This window comes from Physella acuta, unplaced genomic scaffold (assembly GCF_028476545.2).
Source record: "Physella acuta isolate Inbredline_101_S28 unplaced genomic scaffold, ASM2847654v3 ptg000562l, whole genome shotgun sequence".
Classification (NCBI taxonomy): Eukaryota; Metazoa; Mollusca; class Gastropoda; family Physidae; genus Physella; species Physella acuta.
The window spans coordinates 2,433,789-2,455,000 of record NW_026732081.1 but is presented as its reverse complement, the minus strand read 5'-3'; the positions used below and the strand labels follow the sequence as shown (position 1 = coordinate 2,455,000).

The 21,212-nt window shown below is 38.3% G+C and overlaps 1 protein-coding gene across 2 annotated transcripts in view; it reads left to right on the top strand.

Annotated features, from left to right (window-relative positions):
* Positions 1-21,212, top strand: part of LOC131946550 (leucine-rich repeats and immunoglobulin-like domains protein 1) — a 186,316-nt gene that overhangs the window by 163,990 nt on the left and 1,114 nt on the right. For both annotated transcript variants that reach the window (XM_059307400.1, XM_059307399.1), the window contains exons 5-7: positions 5,604-5,757; positions 14,071-14,207; positions 18,917-18,940. In XM_059307400.1, the coding sequence (XP_059163383.1) occupies positions 5,604-5,757; positions 14,071-14,207; positions 18,917-18,940 (315 nt within the window). The remainder of the gene's footprint in view (positions 1-5,603; positions 5,758-14,070; positions 14,208-18,916; positions 18,941-21,212) is intronic.

Here is a 21,212-nt window from a genome sequence, read left to right as displayed (position 1 = left end):
AAGATGGCTCACTTTTATATAATACAAAACACCTAATTACAATTTAATTTTTAAACAAGAAAATGCGAATGAGTAATTAAAAAGTAATTAAAACCTCTAGTGAAAAAAATATGTAAATTATAAAATAAATACCGATGTGTAGGTCTATATTTTATCGCTAGGGTGGGTTGACAAGGAAAGGATTAAAACATTAGATTTTTTTATCTTTCTTTTTTTTAATAAATTTATTTTAAACATTAAAATAGTAATTAAAACTTATTTTTGTAGTTCTATACAGTTTCAAAGAAATGATCTTATGTTGTATGTTGAAGTATGTAAAAGAAGTAAGTAACACGGCACAATAACTTTTTTAAAATGTAAATATTCGATTATGTACAGTTGTAAAATCCTTAGGTTTCGTTCTATGCCTGAAATTATATAAATATTGTTTTCATCATTTTCCGTTCGTGCCCAAGACACATGGGACAGACGAAGTAGAGTTCATCTGCTTCAGAGACCTCGGCATATGAGGGGATAGCGTGGTCAACACTATGCCCAGCCAACTTTGTTTCCTTAACGTAAGGTTAGGGATAAAAATTAGAGCTGGGTGGACTCAAGCCGTACCACTGATTTTGAATCCGGATTCGAACCTGACACTCGGGTTGGCAGTCTAGCTTTCTACCGCTATACCATGCTTTAGTAATATTTTGATTAAACATTAGATGAAAGAAAATTGCGAGCAGAATTTAGATCTAGAATCTAGGTTCTGAATTCCGTAGAATTATCATTGATTAGAGCGTTAAGGAAACTAACATCTTTCAAAAATATTGTACTTTCATGGTCTGCCGTTTTAGCATATACAAGAAATGCTTATTAAATTCTTATGCATTTACTTATTTATTCAAAATCAATTGTGTACTATTTTATTATATAAATGCAACTTTTACGATGTAGGGCCTATTTGATGAATTACAAATAAAAAAATTATTTTTGCAATATTTATACTTAATGAAATGGTTAAGCCCCTTGTTAATAACTAACCAGTTATTCGTCGTAATAACCTTCTAGGAACTAGTATCATCATCTTTTCCCGTATCACTTGGGCAGATAAAAGATGATGTAGAGTTCATTTGTTTCAATGACCTCCGCATATTGTGTACAATGTTCAGCACAACCACTATTTACATATATATATATATATATATATATATATATATATATATATATATATATATATATATATATATATATATATATATTTGTGTGTATATATGTATGTATATAAGATAACATTTAAAATAAGCCATGATGTTTATAGTCCACCTAAGATTACTCTAAAATAAGATCTCGCTAGCTGAAAACAGACATGATATTAATGTATGAACAATGGCTTATGGGCTTTCTAGTTCCGACCCATCCAACACAGCGTCATCCCATGTCAGCACACATTTAGCAACGGGGTTTCCCGGATCGTTTCCTGCTTGTTGCCTTGTAGCCACTCAATCATCGCGGCCACTATCATCCATCTGCTGAAAAATTGATACCGATCACTCACTTTATAGGGAGAGCACCATAATTACTAGCATACCTGGCATTTGATTTTCGGTGGTTTTTTTCGGACAACTGCTGAATATAATTTACAATGGACGCTAATTATTTACGTCATGAGGTAAATGTATTAGCAATGGGAATTTATTTGTAAATAGCGAAGCCGTCACGCGTTGCTGTAATCTTAGAAGAAAAGAAATTCAAAGGTACTAGAAGCGGGGCGCTTTCTGGAGCGATCGATTACCTTACCACAGAGCGCCGGGTGCGTCTCCTGGTTCGGTTTAGTCATTGAATTTAGTGGCCCTCCGTGTCATTAGTGTAGGTGCTCTTTAAAACGAACTTAGGCGCTATAATGCTCACGGCGGTGGGGGTGCAACGCTTCATCCGACCGCTGGGACTTTGGCAAATGCGCCTGGTGCGGTTTGACAGTTGAATCAAGTAGTACCTCTGACCCTCTGTCTATGACGACCAAACAGATCACTTGTGCTAAGATAGACACAGGGGAAATCTGGGCGCCTAATTGCAACCTGCCTGGTTGTTGCCTCTCCAAAATCTAATGTATTCTTTAATTTTATATGTATATATAGACGGGTCTCTAGAACTTCAGGGTAAAAGTACAGTTAAGGATAAAAACATACGCGCACACATACACATACACACACATACACGCATACACACACACACACACACACAGAGGCATACATAGATGTATGAAAACAGCCTGTGAGCTAACGCCATAGAATACGTTTTAAAAAAAAAAAACTCGTCTGAAGTTCACCATTCGCTTTGATGTACACGTAAGCAGCCCTGACGTAATCGTGACCCCTCAAGGTCGCCTGGCCTTCCAGAGCCACTTGGATGATTCCAGATTAGGTGGAGATGATACACCATCGATTGCTTGTCAATACCCAGGCGAGTCCGAGGTTGAAGACTGGACACATGCCCAGTTGATCAGTTTGAACACTGGGTCGATCGGTCTTTGGCATCAGGCTGGTGGGGGGAGGGGGATCATTTCTGGTTAAGTGGGTGTTCGTAAAAACGATGGGGTAACCTGGTTAGACCGGTTAGGTTGGGTGATTGGCTGTGAATGGATTGTACACTCAATCTTTCAACGTTGGCAAGATACTGCTTCAATAGCACTACTGCATTTTACATTACCAGTTTCAGCATACCCATAGATATGATACAGAGGTGTTGTAGACTCAACGGACCACAACATATTGTGGATTAATAGCCTACAATCCATAGCCGCTACCATCCATTGCCACCTACCACCCTTAGCCATTACCTTCCATAGCTTTCTACCATCTATAGCCACCTACCATCTATAGCCACTACCATATATGACTTTCTACCATATATAGCCACCTAAAATCCATACCCACCTACCATCTATATCCACTACTAGCCATAGCCACTACCATCTATAGCCACTACCATCTATAGCCACTACCATCCATAGCTTCCTACCATCCATAGCCACCTACCATCTATAGCCACTACCATCCATAGCTTCCTACCATCTATAGCCACTACCATCCATAGCTTCCTACCATCCATAACCACCTACCATCTATAGCCACTACCATCCATATCTTCCTACCATCCATAGCCACTATCATACCTAGCCATCTACCATCCATTGACCAAGTTAATATTTCAGCCGCCCACCATCAATTAAACCTATTAGCCGCATACAACCATTGAACAAAAAATATATAATTAAATCGCAGGTTGTTTTTTTTCTTAAAACACCAAACGAGGGGTTTGGGGCTTTTGTCTATGGGAAGGGGGGTGGGGTGTCAAAGGGGGCTTAAGTCCAAAGTGGATTTTTGTCGGGGAAGGGTAAGTCCTGGAGTTTATATAGTGGGGGGCTATGGTTAAAGATTTATATCAGCGGGGGGTAATGTCCAAGGGTTGATGTCCAGGGATTTGATGTGTATCCAGGAGCCACTAAGGGTGTCATCCACTGATACGTATAACGCCCTACATCAGATGACGTGGCCTCCTGGCTTTTACCATCCATTGATACGTATAACGCCCTACATCTGGTGGCGTGGCCTCCTGGCTTTTACCGTGTCATTTTTCCAGCGTTTTTGGCAGACGACCTCATCGCTCGTGCTTGCATGTCGGCCACAGGGAACCAAACTATCCAGACAGTTCCTGTCACATGTTCCAGTCTGGGACCCTCACCCCCGGGACGTATTGCTACACAACTATTGAATATATCATGCTGTAATCGCCGAGGGACCGGCATTTGGTCACACTAAGGGTGCACAATCAAGCAATCGTTCGACAAACGTGTACCTATATAAGCAAACTGTCCTTAGTCTAACACTGCTTATCATACATACACAATCAAATGCACTTCTTTTTAAAAAAAAAAAACGTTTGTAATTTACAATTATTAATACCTGAAGTGCTAGCATGTTTTTATAGCTAACGGCATAACTCTAGTTCACATAGTTGAATATCCGAGAGAGGGCGTTATATTTTCACGAGATCTCGGTCCAGTTGGTGAAAAAAAAATCTCATTTGCCAACTCGACATAAAAAGTTGAATCGGAATTCATCGTGAAGCTGCTCAGGCGAGATGTTTGTTGATTAAAATAGGTTTTTTGTTCCGGTCCAAATTTAAAATGTTCGCCTCTGCTGATATTGTTTTTTTCTCCTAATTGTGTGTGTGTTGGTAATGGTTAAAAGAATTGTAATTGAAATTTGGTGTTTTTTTTTCTTTCTTGTGTTCTTTTAGATTTTGTTAACAGTTTGCTGATGTTTGAAAGTAAATCTTTCACGTAAAATATAACATAATTAATCCATTCGGTGCTTGTCGTAATTAGAAGTGGGTGGTGGTTGGGATGGAAAGGGTTGTCTTATGGTTGGGCTGACGAGTGTTGCCTTGTAAGGGGGTCGGAAGGGTTGTCTTATGAAGGGGTGTCTTGGAATGGAGAAGACTGGAGATTATCTTGAAACGGGAGTTGTAAAAATTGTCTTGTTTGGGTAATGAAGGGAAATATTAATTAGGGAGGGGAAGAAGCAAGGGTTGCCTAATTAAGGGCAAGCATGATTTTTCTTGTTTTGGGGTATTGGCATAGCTTGTATTATAATACTTGTATTGTCTGGTGCCTGTTACACGAACCTTTACCGAAGTCTTTAAAAAGATGTTTTTACCCCAAATCCAACTGATGCTGGAATCACCTGTTCATTTTTTTTCCAGAAACAAACTGCTACAATAATCTGATGTAATGCACTTGTTAGGGTGTGCGTGTTTACGTGCGTGTAAGTGTTTGTGTGTGAGTGTGTGTGAGCGTATGTGGGTGTGTGTGTGAGCGTATGTGTGTGTGTGTGTGTCTGTGTGTGTGTTTGTGTCTGACTACACTGGTCTACACTTTCACTGATCACCTTTAAGTATGTGTGTTTATGTGTGAGCGTATGTGTGAGCGTATGTGTGTGTGTGTGTGTGTCTGTGTGTGTGTTTGTGTCTGACTACACTAGTCTACACTTTCACTGATCACCTTTAAGTATGTGTGTTTGTGTGTGAGAGTGTGAGTGTGTGTGTGAGCGTATGTGGGTGTGTGTGTGTGTCTGTGTGTGTGTTTGTGATGACTACACTAGTCTACACTTTCACTGATCACCTTTAAGTATGTGTGTTTATGTGTGAGAGTGTGAGTGTGTGTGTGAGCGTATGTGTGTGTGTGTGTGTGTGTCTGTGTCTGACTACACTAGTCTACACTTTCACTGATCACCTTTAAGTATGTGTGTTTATGTGTGAGAGTGTGAGTGTGTGTGTGAGCGTATGTGGGTGTGTGTGTGTGTGTCTGTGTGTGTGTTTGTATCTGACTACACTAGTCTACACTTTCACTGATCACCTTTAAGTATGTGTGTTTGTGTGTGAGAGTGTGAGTGTGTCTGTGTGTGTCTGTGTGTGTGTGTGTGTCTGTGTGTGTGTGCCTGTGTCTGACTACACTAGTCTACACTTTCACTGATCACCTTTAAGACATTATATTTTTAAATCACAATGGCGACTGTGGTTGTAGTACAAACTCCCCTAAAGATGATGTCCCTGTTTACTTGCAGACATCCAGATCACAGGCCCCCAGTTTGTGGAGAAGAACGGCCTGATCTATCTCATCTGTAATGCCACAGGTCTAGAACACACACCAGACGAACTGGACTGGTTCTTCAACGGCAACAAACTCTCCACACAAGAAAACAAGAAAGTCACCATAAGGTAAGGAAGAATTCTTGTTTGTAAACTAACGACTTACAATATTTACAGGAACAAGGTTGAGGCAATTACCGGGTATAATTTTATAGTGGACTTTAGGGTCTCAATATTCGCTAAACTAACCTACACGCAAACACGTTATGAAGAAGTTTAAATAAGCACAAAAAATATTTTATATAAAAGTACAAAAGCAATGTTTCTCAAAGTAAAAGGAGATCTACACTTTCTAAAGCCCATTTTCTTTAAACAACAAGTAGCCTACACTTACATACAGCTTACACTTACAAGGCTGTAAACACAGGGGTGACAACTCATTTGAGCAGGGTGGAAGATTCACCAGTTCCCGAAAATAGATTGATTCACAAATGGACAGGATGTCCAGACGATTGGTTTAAAGAAAAGGGCAAACAAAAAAATACACATACACACGTATACAAATGGTCGGAAATTCCCGTCGATGACGTCATGTTTGTGACGGAATGCAGACGACATTACTAAATGTAAACCAACACTGTGAATAGAATATTGATGAGAACGTTTCCTTTTAGATGGTTTTCCTTTTAGATGGATGGATGGATGGTTTGGTTTTTGGGTGGATAGATGCGTGGATGAGAGGGTGGTTGATGTGTTGAATAGATAGGTAGATGGATATGTGGATGGATGAGAATGGGATGGATTTTTTTATAGATAGATGGATGGATTGATAGATTTTTTGGTGAATGGATGGATGGATTGGTGGATTTTTTGGTGAATGGATGGATGGATTGGTGGATTAATTGATGGTGGACATGATTGTATAAAGAACTAACAGCTTAGATACTTGTATCAGGGAACAGGTAATTTTATAGTATACTGGGGAATGGGGAACATTTTCTCAAAAGTTACAGGGGAAGGGTTTTGATTCGCCTTCAATCTACTGGGGAATAAGAGATGTTTGACAAATATCTACTGAGTAATGGATTTCATCTTGCAGCGTATTGCATTATGGGAGACTGTAGAAATGACATACAGGGCTGAATACAACATAAAGATAAAGGGTGAGGAGATAAGCCTGTATCTTAATTCAATCACAAGGAGATAGGAGGGTTGATCTATGGGGGGTGGGGGATAAGTCTTCACACGGATTGAGGGGTGGGGGGGAGTGAGACACGTCGTTATACTGTCTGCAAGGTAGGGGATAAATGAGTAGCAAAAGTGGAATAGGAGACAATTTTTGTACGGTGTGCAAAGGGTAGGGGCGGGTAGATAGAACAGGTGGGGAGGAAATGGGGGGGGGAGGTGAGATGAGGTGAGGTGAGGTAGGGAGAGAGAGACAGGTCTTCATACGGTCTGCAAAGGGAAGGGGTGGGTGGGGATGAGGTGGGGAGAAAGAGAGAGCGAGACATGTCTTAAGACTGTCTACAAGAAATGGGAAAGGGTGGGGAGGTGGGGAGTAGAAGGGAGGGAGAGGTCTTCACATTGCCTGCAAGGGATGGGAGAGGGTGTCGAGCAGAGGTAGGGAGAAGATGGGGAGGAGAAGGGAGGGAGACAGGTCTTCATACAATCTACGAGGCTGGCGGGAGGTCTGTGGGGTGGAATTGAAAATGAAACAAAGTTTGAAGGTTGAATAATGGGTAAGTGTAAGGTATAAATGCGGGCCAGTCTGGCAAGTCAGTCAGCTGTAAGAACAGGAAGATGGCCAGAAAGATGTGTCGGCTTGTAAATAAGTTTCATTTACGGTCGGCTTGGTGTTAAAGGCGGGCTAGTGGGGTCTCCGCTAACTAAAACAGAAATAAGGGCTACGCGTCCGTCAGCCGAAGGAATCGGGTTTTAATTCCAGTTCAAGCGATATTCACTGTCGTCTTTCATGCTAGATGCCAAGGGAAATAAATCTTATTTTATTCGAACGTAGATTTTTATCTCATTTTTACTTTCTCGTATATACGTAGTATAGAGAAAGTATTGTAATCGTGCAAAAAAAAAAAATCGAGATTTTTACAGATCTCGACGTTTTACACCTCACTGATACGGAAAAACATAATTTTGCAATCTTGTCCGTATGTCTGTGTGTGTGTGTGTCTGTCTGTGTGTGTGTCTGTCCGTGTGTAAACACGATAACTTGAGTACCGTTACAGCTAGGTTGATGAAATTTCATATATAAGTATTTTATCAAAATCGTAGATCCGTATCAACTTTTGAGCGATTTCCGATAACCGGAAGTGGTACTTTTCCTACTTTGAATTTTTTAAAAGCCTATAACTTGAGTACTATTTCAGATAGATAAATGAAATTTCACATGTAAGTAAAAGATCTAATCCTCTACCTTCTGTTAAATTTTGAGTAATTTCCGTTGACTGGAAGTAGTAATTTACGCTACTTCCAATTTCTCAAAAAACTAATGTAAATTTTAAAAGTACTAATAATATTGCGCACTATTATGCGCTTTTTTATTGGGCGTTCACTTGGTGTGCAATTAATTTGTCTACGAGATTTTATTCTATTTTTAAAACTTTAAGTATTTAAAATGGATTAAAAATCATGTCTATAGCCCGAGTTCCCATCCCCTGTTATTTTATATAAGAACTAGAATACCCGTCATCCGTTGGATAACTGTGGGTTTCGGGGGTCATCCATCAAAAAACATCACGTCTGTCACTCAGAGGCATAGCGACCCTTCCCGGCGCCCGGGGACAAAGTTTTCGATTTGAACCCCCCCCCCCCCTCAAACTTTTGATGTGCACCCCCCCCCCCTCTCAAACTTTCGATTTGAACCCCCCTCAACCTATCAATTTATTTTTCCAAACCATTTTGGCGCCCCAACATATGTCCCCCCCCCCTTCCCCCCTCCACCTCCCCACCCCCCCCCCCTTCCCCCCCCCCCCCCCCGCCTCCCCTCCCCACCCCCCGCCTCCCCTCCCCACCCCCCCGCCTCCCCTCCCCACCCCCAGCCTCCCCTCCCCTACCGCCCCCCCCCCCCCTCCTCGGTACGCTACTGCAGTGTCACTTATCGTCACAAAAAACAGACCCCACATTCAAATATATGTTTTTTTATCTTTTAAAAACACCGAAAACACCGATTTCGGACTATCCCTTCATAAACTGACGTCACAGGTGACCTACTCAACTCTACTTCACCTGCCCAGTGTCCTGCCAAGTCTCAGACAACATGTTTTTATCGTTTAAAAAACAATTCCAGCCGAGCATGTATCTGACCACACTATCCTTTCATATGCTTAGGACAAAGAAACAGATGAACTCTACTTCACCTGCCCTGTATCTTGCCAAGTTCAGATAGGCAACGTTATCATTCACATCTAAAAAAAAAATTGAAAAAAAAAATTTCATTGACATATTGGTCTAGAACCCGTGCCTCCTGCATGAGAGCTGACTACGCTACCATTTTAGCTATTTACTCGTGACGTCACAAGTGAATTTTTATACTATACTATGTGTCTCCTTATGCAACTTGATTTACGCGTATAGATTCTAGATCTAGATCTAAAAATAAGTCTAGTAGTACTAACTTTCAAATTAAATTTTATCTTAAATAAGCCAAACAAAGATTTATATAAAATAATTAAGGCCTGAAATAGATTCTAGATGTAGAATTTACATTGAATCTAGTGACCTACATCTAGGCTAGATCTAGATCTATAGATCTAGGCTAGATTCATAAATTTCCTTCGATAGCTGATCTTTAGATCTAGAGAAATTTATCGTAAAACTAAATGAAAAAGACAGTTGAAAATTGATATAAGTGTTGGAACGTAATAAATACAGCAAACGGACGTATTGTTAAAGTTATGACCGACAGAAAATTAGATTTAGAACGCGTTAAACTTTTGAATGGGAACACAATTTTCTTCAATAGACGCCGCCATTTTATTGTACTAAAGAGTAAACAAAAACCTGTGACGTCACGGTCCCGCCGAGTCTAGTGGCTTTTCAAATATTTTAAAAAAAAATGGGTTATTCTGCATAGGAATAAATCAATAAATTAATTAACGTCTTTAAATAAATTTGTGATCAACAGTCTGTCTGCATTAAAAAATTATTCTCTACCTGCATACCATTTTACAGCTTTCCAGATAGAGTCGAACATATCACAATTTTCGATCAGGCAAACAAATAAATATTCAAACATGTAAACAAAGTTGACTTTTAGTAGTATACTAGAATACCCGTCATCCGTTGGATAACTGTGGGTTTCGGGGGTCATCCATCAAAAAACATCACGTCTGTCACTCAGAGGCATAGCGACCCTTCCCGGCGCCCGGGGACAAAGTTTTCGATTTGAACCCCCCCCCCCCTCAAACTTTTGATGTGCACCACCCCCCCCCCCCCCCACTCAAACTTTCGATTTGAACCCCCCTCAACCTATCAATTTATTTTTCCAAACCATTTTGGCGCCCCAACATATGTCCCCCCCCCCTTCCCCCCTCCACCTCCCCCCCCCTTCCCCCCCCCCCGCCTCCCCTCCCCCCCCCCGCCTCCCCTCCCCACCCCCCGCCTCCCCTCCCCACCCCCCGCCTCCCCTCCCCTACCGCCCCCCCCTCCTCGGTACGCTACTGCAGTGTCACTTATCGTCACAAAAAACAGACCCCACATTCAAATATATGTTTTTTTATCTTTTAAAAACACCGAAAACACCGATTTCGGACTATCCCTTCATAAACTGACGTCACAGGTGACCTACTCAACTCTACTTCACCTGCCCAGTGTCCTGCCAAGTCTCAGACAACATGTTTTTATCGTTTAAAAAACAATTCCAGCCGAGCATGTATCTGACCACACTATCCTTTCATATGCTTAGGACAAAGAAACAGATGAACTCTACTTCACCTGCCCTGTATCTTGCCAAGTTCAGATAGGCAACGTTATCATTCACATCTAAAAAAAAAATTGAAAAAAAAAATTTCATTGACATATTGGTCTAGAACCCGTGCCTCCTGCATGAGAGCTGACTACGCTACCATTTTAGCTATTTACTCGTGACGTCACAAGTGAATTTTTATACTATACTATGTGTCTCCTTATGCAACTTGATTTACGCGTATAGATTCTAGATCTAGATCTAAAAATAAGTCTAGTAGTACTAACTTTCAAATTAAATTTTATCTTAAATAAGCCAAACAAAGATTTATATAAAATAATTAAGGCCTGAAATAGATTCTAGATGTAGAATTTACATTGAATCTAGTGACCTACATCTAGGCTAGATCTAGATCTAGGCTAGATTCATAAATTTCCTTCGATAGCTGATCTTTAGATCTAGAGAAATTTATCGTAAAACTAAATGAAAAAGACAGTTGAAAATTGATATAAGTGTTGGAACGTAATAAATACAGCAAACGGACGTATTGTTAAAGTTATGACCGACAGAAAATTAGATTTAGAACGCGTTAAACTTTTGAATGGGAACACAATTTTCTTCAATAGACGCCGCCATTTTATTGTACTAAAGAGTAAACAAAAACCTGTGACGTCACGGTCCCGCCGAGTCTAGTGGCTTTTCAAATATTTTAAAAAAAAATGGGTTATTCTGCGTAGGAATAAATCAATAAATTAATTAACGTCTTTAAATAAATTTGTGATCAACAGTCTGTCTGCATTAAAAAATTATTCTCTACCTGCATACCATTTTACAGCTTTCCAGATGGAGTCGAACATATCACAATTTTCGATCAGGCAAACAAACAAATAAATATTCAAACATGTAAACAAACTTGACTTTTAGTAGTATATATATAGATAGATATTCGAGAAAGTTTAGGGGAGATCACTCCCGGTTTATTTTATTTTTCTCAGTGATTTTTTTAAAGCACTATTTCTAACGTATTTTTAATAATATATTTGAATATTAAATCAAATTGTTTAAATATATTTAAAACTAGATGAAATTATTGGGATTTTTGTAATATAATGCTAATCTGTAATTGATTTTTAAAACCAAATATTAAATCATATCAAAACTTTAAGATACTACTGTACTATGTCGCTATCTTAGAAATACCTCTTTTATCAACAGATCAACTAGATAATAATGCCATTTTTAAAGTGTTTTACAGTCCTTAAATTTCATGTCTTTTTGTATTTTAATTTTAATTTATTCATCTTATTTTCTATTATCATTTCATTCAACATTTAGAAATATTACATCTTTAATTATGCCCACTCGTTTTAAAAAACAAAATTACTAAGATGTGTCAGTGAATTCAAAATAAAATGTGTCGCTGTCACATTCCTGTGTCTCTGTAGTTATGTGTCGTGCTGTCTCCTCACAGTGTGTTGGTGATATAAGCTGAAAGACGTCAAGGAAGATGAGTTTTTAAAACAAAGTCGAAAAATAGAATTCAGAGACTTGGTGTTTAAGAAATGTATCACGGTTATATTGAAAAGTGCTGGATGTATCAGAAATACAAAGATTGTATTAATACAAGTTCTGAATTTAGAAGAAATGCAAACATATTATAAAAGCAAGTTCTGGATTTATAAGAAATGCAAAAATTATATAAAAGCAATTTCGGGATATATAAGAAATGTAAACATTATATTAATACAAGTTCTGAATATATAAGAAATCAAAGACTATCTATATCAATACAAGTTCTGAATGTATAACAAATGTATAAAGATATATTAATACCAACTCTGGATGTATAAGAAATATAACACGTTATACTAACAAAAGTACCGAGGCCCGTGGGAGACATTAGTACAACAGCAATATGTGGCACCACTGTAGACGAAGTACGGGTCACGTAAGTTCTATTAAATTGTTGATTCGTCTGCCAGCCTGCGTGATTAGCCCTTAATTTTAGGTTAATGCGTGTTTTCAATTTAGGTTTGCGCACGTGCTTCACTTCAAATAAACCACGACATTCCAAAATCTTGCAATTTCGTTTATAAAAAACTTTTTGTTTTTAAATGTGTGGAGTTGTTTCCCCTAAGTGGATTGGAGGAAATAATACTAGTGAAATAATCGGGAAAATCCAAACGAAAACAAACAGAAAGTTGTTTGGATTTAAATCACGTATTTACAAAATCCGTTTCTTGACTTGAGTTTCTCGTAAAAGTTTTCGGTAACGGAAATCTTTGTTTTGAATTCCGCTCGATACATCGGGGAAAACATGCTTTTTCTTTAAGCTCTACCCAAACAAGGGAGGCTACTCACTTTTTTTTTACCGCGACACATCCGCCCCACGTTTTGAAGAAGAAAAATTGTTAGTTTTTAGCTTGCGTCTAAAATTGTTTGCTGCGTGTGCAGCTCTGTCTGTGTGGTGGGGGGGGGTGCGAGTGAGCATAGGGTGAATTTTGTTTTCCAATATTTCTGATCACTCTTGCCATGACAATAGTAAGGGGCGCTGCAAGTATAAGTCAGGCGATCTCAGTTAGCTGTAATTGTTGTATCAGTCCTTTTGGTAGTTGCATCAAGAACGATAACTACATACTTTTTTTTGTTAGAGTAGCTACCCCTTCATTTTTTTTTTACTATTCTTTTCCTGAACCGGATCAATTTTTAAAAAAATAAAAACTACTACTGTACAAGAAAGAGTATTAGAGTATCATACAGAAATTGGTACTGAGGGAACATTAAGTATGATTAAGTATCCTCAATAACAATTAGAATACTGAGGTATTATCAATACTAAAACGTATAACGTATATAAATAATGAGTGGGGAATTTAGGCTAGATATAAGTTTTGATATGTAGAAAGTAGTAATGTTATAATACATATCATGTGATGTAGTGATAGTTTGTGATACTTTGTTGTAACTTTTACAACAAATATCAAATAGAAAACACATCATGCTGGATTGTAGCGTTAACTTGTTAGTGTATGTATGTGCTTGTCTAAACGTTTTCCAAAAATTAGATTGAGTGTACGAGCATCAGCTCTTCAGTCCACCAAGTGTGTCCCGAACGTCACAGAGATCAGTAGATAAAAATAAATATATGATGAATTAATGGGATGATTTTTGTGTCTGTTTACAGAAATATGGTGTCGATTACGTCCAAGACAATAGCGAGTGTGTTGTATCTGATGAATTAATGGCCCGATGTTTGTGTCTGTTTACAGAAATATGGTGTCGATTACGTCCAAGACAATTGCAAGTGTGTTGTATCTGATGAATTAATGAGCTGATGTTTGTGTCTGTTTGCAGAAATATGGTGTCGATTACGTCCAAGACAATAGCAAGTGTGTTGTATCTGATGAATTAATGGCCCGATGTTTGTGTCTGTTTACAGAAATATGGTGTCGATTACGTCCAAGACAATAGCGAGTGTGTTGTATCTGATGAATTAATGGCCCGATGTTTGTGTCTGTTTGCAGAAATATGGTGTCGATTACGTCCAAGACAATTGCAAGTGTGTTGGAGATAGCAGATGCCCAGATAGAAGATGGAGGTCTTTACGTGTGTCGTACATCCAATCTGCAGATAATAAGTCTGCGTGTCTCTGTGCTCAATGGTAAGTGGGGGAGGGGAGAATACTGGGGGGAGGGGCAAATACTGGGGGTAGGGGGAAATACTGGGGGCAAATACTGTAGGGAGGGGGAAATGTGGGGAGAGAGTAAAATTCTGGGAGGGGGGAATACTGGGGGGGAGGGCAAATACTAGGGGAGTGGAAATACTGTGGGGAGAGGGTAAAACAGTGGGGGAGAGGGGCATTTACTGGAGGGAGGGGTCAGTGACCTGATGTTTGTACACAACGATGTTATGGGGATCTAATATTTGGTGTAGTGGTAGACGCCACTGAGTACTGTATTTTATAGAATGGTGGGATGAGGTATTCCGTACAACATTATGTACAACTATATTTTAACATCATTATATAGTATAGATACTATAATAACATCCTTATGTACAACTATATTCCAACATCACTACGTAGAACATCATTGTATGTAACATTATTATATAGAAGAATATCATACTAACATCCTTATGTACAACTATATGCCAACATCAATACGTAGAACATCATTGTATCATTATGTGCGACACTATTATGTAGCTTACATATAATGCAAAGAATCACAAAAACAGAACTATGTATACTTCTATTTGCTAGTATTTAGCACTAAAACCTTACAATAATTAATACAAACATCGTCGCCTTAACTCTCACCTCCTACTCCCAAATCCCCTCTCAGACTCTACGATCCTCTTAAAGTCTTTCTCTCCCTCTCTCTCTCTCTATCTTGCTACTACATCACATGTTTAGCAAACACCACATGAAACCGACGAGCCTGTTATCGATAACCGCCGATTAGACAATATGACACCGAATTAGTACTCAGCCCAGACAGGAAATTGTATAGAATATTGCCCTTAGCGGGCGGTCACCCAGTAATTGATGACGTCACCTGCGGCTCCGGCCCAGCTAAACACAGCAGGCGTCAGTTGTGATGTCGTGAAAGGCTTCGTGTTTGTTCTAGATCATTGAAAAGAAGAGGTCAATTAACCGTATTTGGTAATTTTTTTATCGATTACTTTTTCTTTACATGCAAGACATGTCTTAGAGGGTGCAAGGGACAGAATTCCATTAGCAGAAATAACGGAAGTCATCTGGCGGCCATATTGTCACGTGCCACTCACTATCCTCACACCCCCCCCCCCCCCCCTACAGTTCCAATATTAGTTGTAAAGACCAAGTGTTAAATAAGGCATTTAATTCCCCACCAGGGGTAAAAAAAAGAAAAATGTGTTGGGATTTAGTGGGGGGGGGGGGAATAGTTGAGTACTCAGACAGTGTAAGGTTTAAAAGGGGCTATTTTTAACTATGAATGATTTTAATTTCGGCCGATCAATATCCGCTCATATTATGGATCTCAAGTGGGAGAGGGGGCTGTAGCAACTTTAGCATACATGCCCATCATAAATATTTTTTATCTAAGATGTATGAAGGGTTTCTTTCACCCGCTTTAGATGTAAGATGTAGGCTTGGAAGAACCTTTTTACAAGGGTGAAACATGAATAATAATTTAAGTTTCCATTAATGTCTACATATTTTTTTTAGCGCAATTTCCATTCTGGAGAATTGCGTTTATTAACGCGTCATTTCTGGATGGATGGATGGATGGATGAATGTATGGATGAATGTGTGTCCGGGCTTTAAGTCGTATCTCCTCCTCAACGAAGCAATATCGATGACTAGTTCCAAAAGCAATTATGTTAAGCAAGTTACAAGAATGAGCATAGGCCATACAAATTCCGGGTTTCTTTCATGTATTTCCCGGAAAAGCCAAAAAACCTCGAAAAAAAGCAGTTTTTGGCCCATATCTCGTCAACCAGACCACTTAGCGACTTGAAACATGTACCAATCGATTCCTGCCATAATTTAGAGCAATATTGCCGAAGAAAGTTTTCAAAAATATCCTTTCGTTCGGTCACAAAAAATTGTTTTTAATTAATTAAAATTTGGACCGAATTAGTAGGCATTTTTTCCAACCACACCACACGCGTCATCACGTTCAATAGCTGCACCATCGCGTTCTATGGCTTCGTCATCACGTTCAGTAGCTAGGCGCGCAATGGTTTTTAGTCATGTAACTCTATTGTAAATAAAACATGTAAAATACTGACATTTTTTTTAATAAAAAACGTTTTAATAACTAACCAATGGTTTTACTAACCCTGCTCTTGATTTACGCTACGACAGAGCTATTTTTAGATAACATAAGGAAATTGCGCATAAATGTCACTAGACTTTTTTAATTAACTTGTTTCTTTAACCGAAAACAATAATTGCATCATAATTATATTTACTTTTGTATTAAAATTACATAAAAAAAAATTCATAAAAAACGTTTTAATAACAAGCTTTTATGTAATGATGCACTAAAAAGTAGAAAATAAATTATAGACTACTATTTAAATAACTATAAAGAAAAGCGTGGGTCACTTTAGTATCTATTGGATACCTTTACTAATGTTAAGGAAGACACCCACGCTTTTCTTTATAGTTATTTAAATAGTAGTCTATAATTTATTTTCTACTTTTTAGTGCATCATTACATAAAAGCTTGTTATTAAAACGTTTTTTATGAATTTTTTTTTCAGTACTTAACATGTTTTATTTACAATAGAGTTACATGACTAAAAACCATTGCGCGCCTACTGAACATCACGTTCAGTAGGCGCGCAATGGTTTTTGAACGCAGCCATTACGTGATGGCGCAGCTATTGAAGGTGATGACGCGTGTGGTGTGGTTGGCTAGACATGCCTACTAATTCGGTCCAAATTTTTATTAATTCATAAATAATTAATTAGGCATCCAATTAAGTCAAATTTAGTTTCAGATTGCATTGTCTTCATGTCTTGACCCACGTGTCAAATGTGAAACGTATCGGTCAAGTAGAAGTTTCCGAATTTTCACTCCAGCGTTTCGGTCTAGACAGACTGTCGACTGACGACTGACGACTGACGAGGAAGTGAGTTAAATAAAAGCTTGTAAAAAAGTAGTTTTATATCGCTTATCTTTACCTTGGCATTAGAAGACAGAAATAAAATACATTTCTATATCGTCATCACCATTATTTTCCGTTCGTGCCCAAGACACAGGGGCAGATGAAGTATGGATAGCGTTGTCAGCACCATGCCCATCCTCCTTTTTATCCCTAACTTGAGTTAGGTACCCGTCAGAGCTGGGTGGTCTCAGGGACGTTCCACTTATTTGAACCCGGATTCGAACCCGAGTCTCGAGACTCGGGTTAGCAGTTTAGCTCTCTACCGCTAGATCACGCCGTCCCTACCTTTCTATATAAACTAGATAATTGGTCATGAATGTGGGTGAACATTCGGTTACTAAAGCAGTAGATCGTGTATCGACTGAAGGCTTTCATCAGACATACATGTTCCTGGTACTTAATGAAGTTCCTATATATTAGTCACCTTCAATCAATTCAAGTCATTAATTTCTTAAAATGTGCATCGCTTTAAATTCTTAAAATGTGCAGCGCGTTTTAGAACTGGTAGTCTAGTCTCAATATCACCCTTGTATATATCCCTTACACAGTCGCTGTAACAGCATCTTAAAAAAAGTGTAATGTTTCCTCTATAGACAATATTTAACCTCTTTTTATCATCTACTTCTCCCGTCCCTCTATTATCTACTCCTATATCTTCCTCTATTGAACTCTGACCTCATACTTTGATGCTGTTGTCGTTACTTTCTACTTCCGGCCCATTCCGGAAGAATTCGTCTCCCGTGTCACGCTCTAAGCTACTTAAAATCTCAGAATTTCGGGACACGGACTCACGGAAGTTTTAATATATTCTACAAGGTTGTTTTTGTATTTTGTTAACCATACAAGGTATTATGGTAATGGGTTAAGAAATCGGTTAACATCTGCATTTTACGTAAATATCCTTTATATTTTTCAATTGAATATTTTTACTCCGTCCCATTTTGACTTAAAAAGTAACGGAAAGATTTCCTTTCCACTATTATTCTGTTATACCTTGACCTAGAAAAGTTATGGCAAGATTTTTCTTCATTCAATAACTCCGCTTCTACTTTGAACTAAAAACGTCATGGAAAGATTTTTTTTCTACATTTAATCCCACCTACTTTTACCTAAAAGCGTTATGGAAAGATTTCTTTCTACATTTACTCGGTCCCACTTTGACACGAAAAAAAAATCTCACAAAGAGGGCAACTTTGAGAAGATGGGAGCTGGCATACACAGTGACGTCACTAAACGACGTTCAGGGTCTCTAAGACTTGGGGCTGTAATAGTCTTAGACACAGACCACGTGACGTTAAACGATCTGTACTTGACTCACCGTTTAACCCAGAATTCTTGACTGCCCTAAATTCTTGATCTTTTTTTTCCCAAGTACGAACTGCATTTCCTATTGGCAATCTACTTCCTATTCTTATTCTTTGTTCCATTTTTAATATGATTTACTATATTTCACTTGTCATTATGGATATATATATATATATATATATATATATATATATATATATATATATATATATATATATATATATATACTAATCTAGATTTTATATTTTATTTAAGCTTGAAATATAAATGAAATCATAATTTTAAAAAATTGCAGGTATCAACATAACAGCATGAACTAGTGCATCTTCCTGCCCGATAATCCAACATTATTTACACTAATCTTACAGTATGCTAATCCCATATTTTCCATTTCTTTTTCAGCGGACTCATTCCCTGTAAAACGAGGTAAATATGATTTAGTAATATCATTTAGATTACATGGTGTTAGGTAGACAGGGTGTAGGTAGGCGATGATGTTTGTGATTCACATTAATTATGTAATTATCTTCTAAATTTCTACCCGCGTAAATGAATAAAACGAACATGTAAATGTGTTATCCTTTTCACGAACACACATAACAAAACAAAGAACACATACTCAAGATAGATGTTAAAGTTCGGAGGTGTAAAAAGTCGAATAAAAATATGAATATTAAAAAATGGTTGACAATACAGCTTTATCAATCCAAATAATCACTTTATGGATTAAGGCTTATCAATTATAAGTTAATTTAATTACGTTATACTTAATGTCTGATACTTTGTTCAATACACGCTTTTATCCTCACATTCTCTTACACTCATACGCTCCCTCGCACACATACTCAAACTACATACACACCCACATCCTAACACACACCCTAACTCAGCACAACCACAATCTCAACCACACTTTAACTCAGTCAATCTAATATTCTCTCCCCCACACCATACGCCCCACACACAAACCACACAGACACCCCCACGAATTTAAACTACTTCTTAAAAAAACGAACAGAAAATTAAGTTTCCCATTTTTTTGACGCTAAGCCTAAACCCCAGCAATCCGCTCCCCCCGGGCCCATACCATAACAGGATACGTCCGTGAGACGTTGGTTTCCCCGCCCGTCTCGCGGCCTTCACCTTATTAGCTCCTGCTAAGTGACGCCCACCAAATATAACCCTTTAATCTTCACTGCGCGGAAGTTTCCAATACACTGGGGTATTGATACAAAAAGATGCACTTAGTCTGCTTGAAGTCACAAGAAAGTAGTACCGCTCTCTTCCCCACTCACCCATACCCAAGAAACGCCATTGATATTTATAATAGAAAGTGTCAGTCCTAAGATGTAAGTTTTACGTAACTTTAAGCGTGTCCGTACATGGTCAGATAAGAAAAACTCCCCATCATTTGTCACATATCGTTACAAATTACTATACCCCCCCCTCCTCGAAAATAAAATGACGTCACATTTGTGCCTGTTCTTACATTTTCTTTTTTTTTCTTTAAAAACAACTTCTCCTATCTACGATATTAATTGGACTGTTAAAGATATGGTCAATGTGTATAACAAATTAAAACGTGAATTTAACTGCTGTGGTTCGATTTAAAGCTATTTTTAAATGCTAAAACTTGACGTCACGCGTTCTTACCTCCCTTTCTTTATCATCGCACATCGTTATAAAAATCCCCCCCCCCCTCTCCCTCAGCTAAGAATGTGACGTCATTTAAAGACGGTCCCTTGACGTTCAACTGTTTCCTTATGAGAAGCTTTGATGATAGTGTCCAGTTTCTTATATTATCAATCGATACTCTCGTTGGTTGGTTGGTGCTACTTACAACGTCTAGACGACGTGTGTGTTAGTGTGTCTTTATTTCCCAGACCTTACCACATATTTAGGGCCTACATCACAAATATTACAGTGTTTACAGTACATGTTATAGCTGTTCTGATGTAATGTGTGTAGTGTGTAGTAGCATAATACGCCTTACACATGTGTTGAGAAAAAACAACTCGTGAGCATTTCCTCTGTGTGGTAGACGATTCATTGATTCGCTATCTCAGCCCAGATTTCATTTCATTGAATTCGTTCAGTGGTTTGAAAATATTGTAATCCCACTAGTTAAACTGGTGCTTGTAGAAGATTAAACTCATCGGCGGATCCACGATAAGGGGCGCATGAGGGTATTTCAACACCCCCCCCCCCAACCCAACCCATTTTCCCGCAACATATTTTAGTATAACATTGGAGACATTTTTGGTTTATTAGCGACACTATGTATGTGTATACACATACACACACAAACACACACACACATATATATATATATATATATATATATATATATATATATATATATATATATATATATATATATATATATATAGTTTAGTGCCCTCAACCGAATAAAAAAAAAGAAAGTATAGAGCAGCCTCTGATTAGACACCAAAAACACAGTATTAATTAGCACATAGGACGATTAAATGCTAATGGTATACTGAGGAAGTTTACTAAAGACATCACGGTGCCAGCGACAAAGCAGAAGAGTTCCTGCTGTCCGGGTATCATGGCCAGATCACTCTGTAACAGATAATTATCAATTAGTGGGTCTTTTTTAACGAGCTGTTAATTGTCTTGTTGACGGTATGGTGTAACTGGCCGTTGATAATTTAATTAAATAGAGCATAAACTAACT